The sequence below is a fragment of the Fukomys damarensis genome, unplaced genomic scaffold, assembly GCF_012274545.1.
Source record: "Fukomys damarensis isolate Sample0158 unplaced genomic scaffold, DMR_v1.0_HiC HiC_scaffold_39, whole genome shotgun sequence".
Lineage (NCBI taxonomy): Eukaryota > Metazoa > Chordata > Mammalia > Rodentia > Bathyergidae > Fukomys > Fukomys damarensis.
Genome location: NW_022900951.1, coordinates 15,819,941 through 15,820,598, shown reverse-complemented (window position 1 = coordinate 15,820,598; position 658 = coordinate 15,819,941). Strand labels below are relative to the sequence as shown.

Below are 658 nucleotides of genomic sequence, written 5' to 3'. Positions count from 1 at the left end.
GGCCCAGCCGCCGCCTCTCCGCGACGCCCGCTCTCCGAGCTCCAAGCCCGGATTCCGGCGCCCCGACCCCCACGCCCGTCTCCATCAACTTTCAAGCTGCCTCGGCGGCCCGACCTGGCTCGGCGCCAATGGGTGAGTAGGAGACCGCCGAGGTCCCGGCGCCCATCTCAACGTAGGAGCGGCGCTCCCATTCTGGGACCGCGAATCTGGGAAGTGCGCCCCGGAGCGGGGCCGGGGTGGGGTGATATCTCGGTGGGCGACCTCGCCTGCCTGGCGCACCCACGTTCACTCCCACTTGCGCCCGGGTCCCTGTCGAGCCCGCGCTGAGCGCCGACGGGAACCCGCGGGGGCCTGGACTGCTCGGGCTGAGGGTTGTAGGGGGTGTGGTTGGTTTTTCGGGTGGGTGGAGAGAGTTTGGTTTTGGCCATTTTCTCGCCCCAGCGCACCCTCTTCTGTGCTGCAGAACGAGGTACCCGAACCTGGTGGGCTCTGGCCCTGCGCGGGGCGTGCGGTGCCTGCCTGATCCCACCTCTGGGGAACCTGGAATCTCGGGGTTTCCAGGAGGCTGGGTTGCCTTTGCTGGGGGCTGACGGGGGTGAAGGGGTGGGAAACGCCCCAGTATAGGGTCTGGTGCGCCGTCCCGGGTTCCTGAGCTCCG

General features: G+C 69.1%; 1 protein-coding gene across 6 annotated transcripts in view; it reads left to right on the top strand.

The window, feature by feature from the left end:
• Positions 1–6: 6 nt before the first annotated feature.
• Positions 7–658, top strand: part of Sh3kbp1 (SH3 domain containing kinase binding protein 1) — a 346,801-nt gene continuing 346,149 nt past the window's right edge. For all 6 annotated transcript variants that reach the window (XM_010643666.3, XM_033760274.1, XM_033760276.1 and 3 more), the window contains exon 1: positions 7–132. In XM_010643666.3, coding sequence (XP_010641968.1) covers positions 129–132 — 4 coding nt within the window. In that variant the 5' untranslated portion in view covers positions 7–128. The remainder of the gene's footprint in view (positions 133–658) is intronic.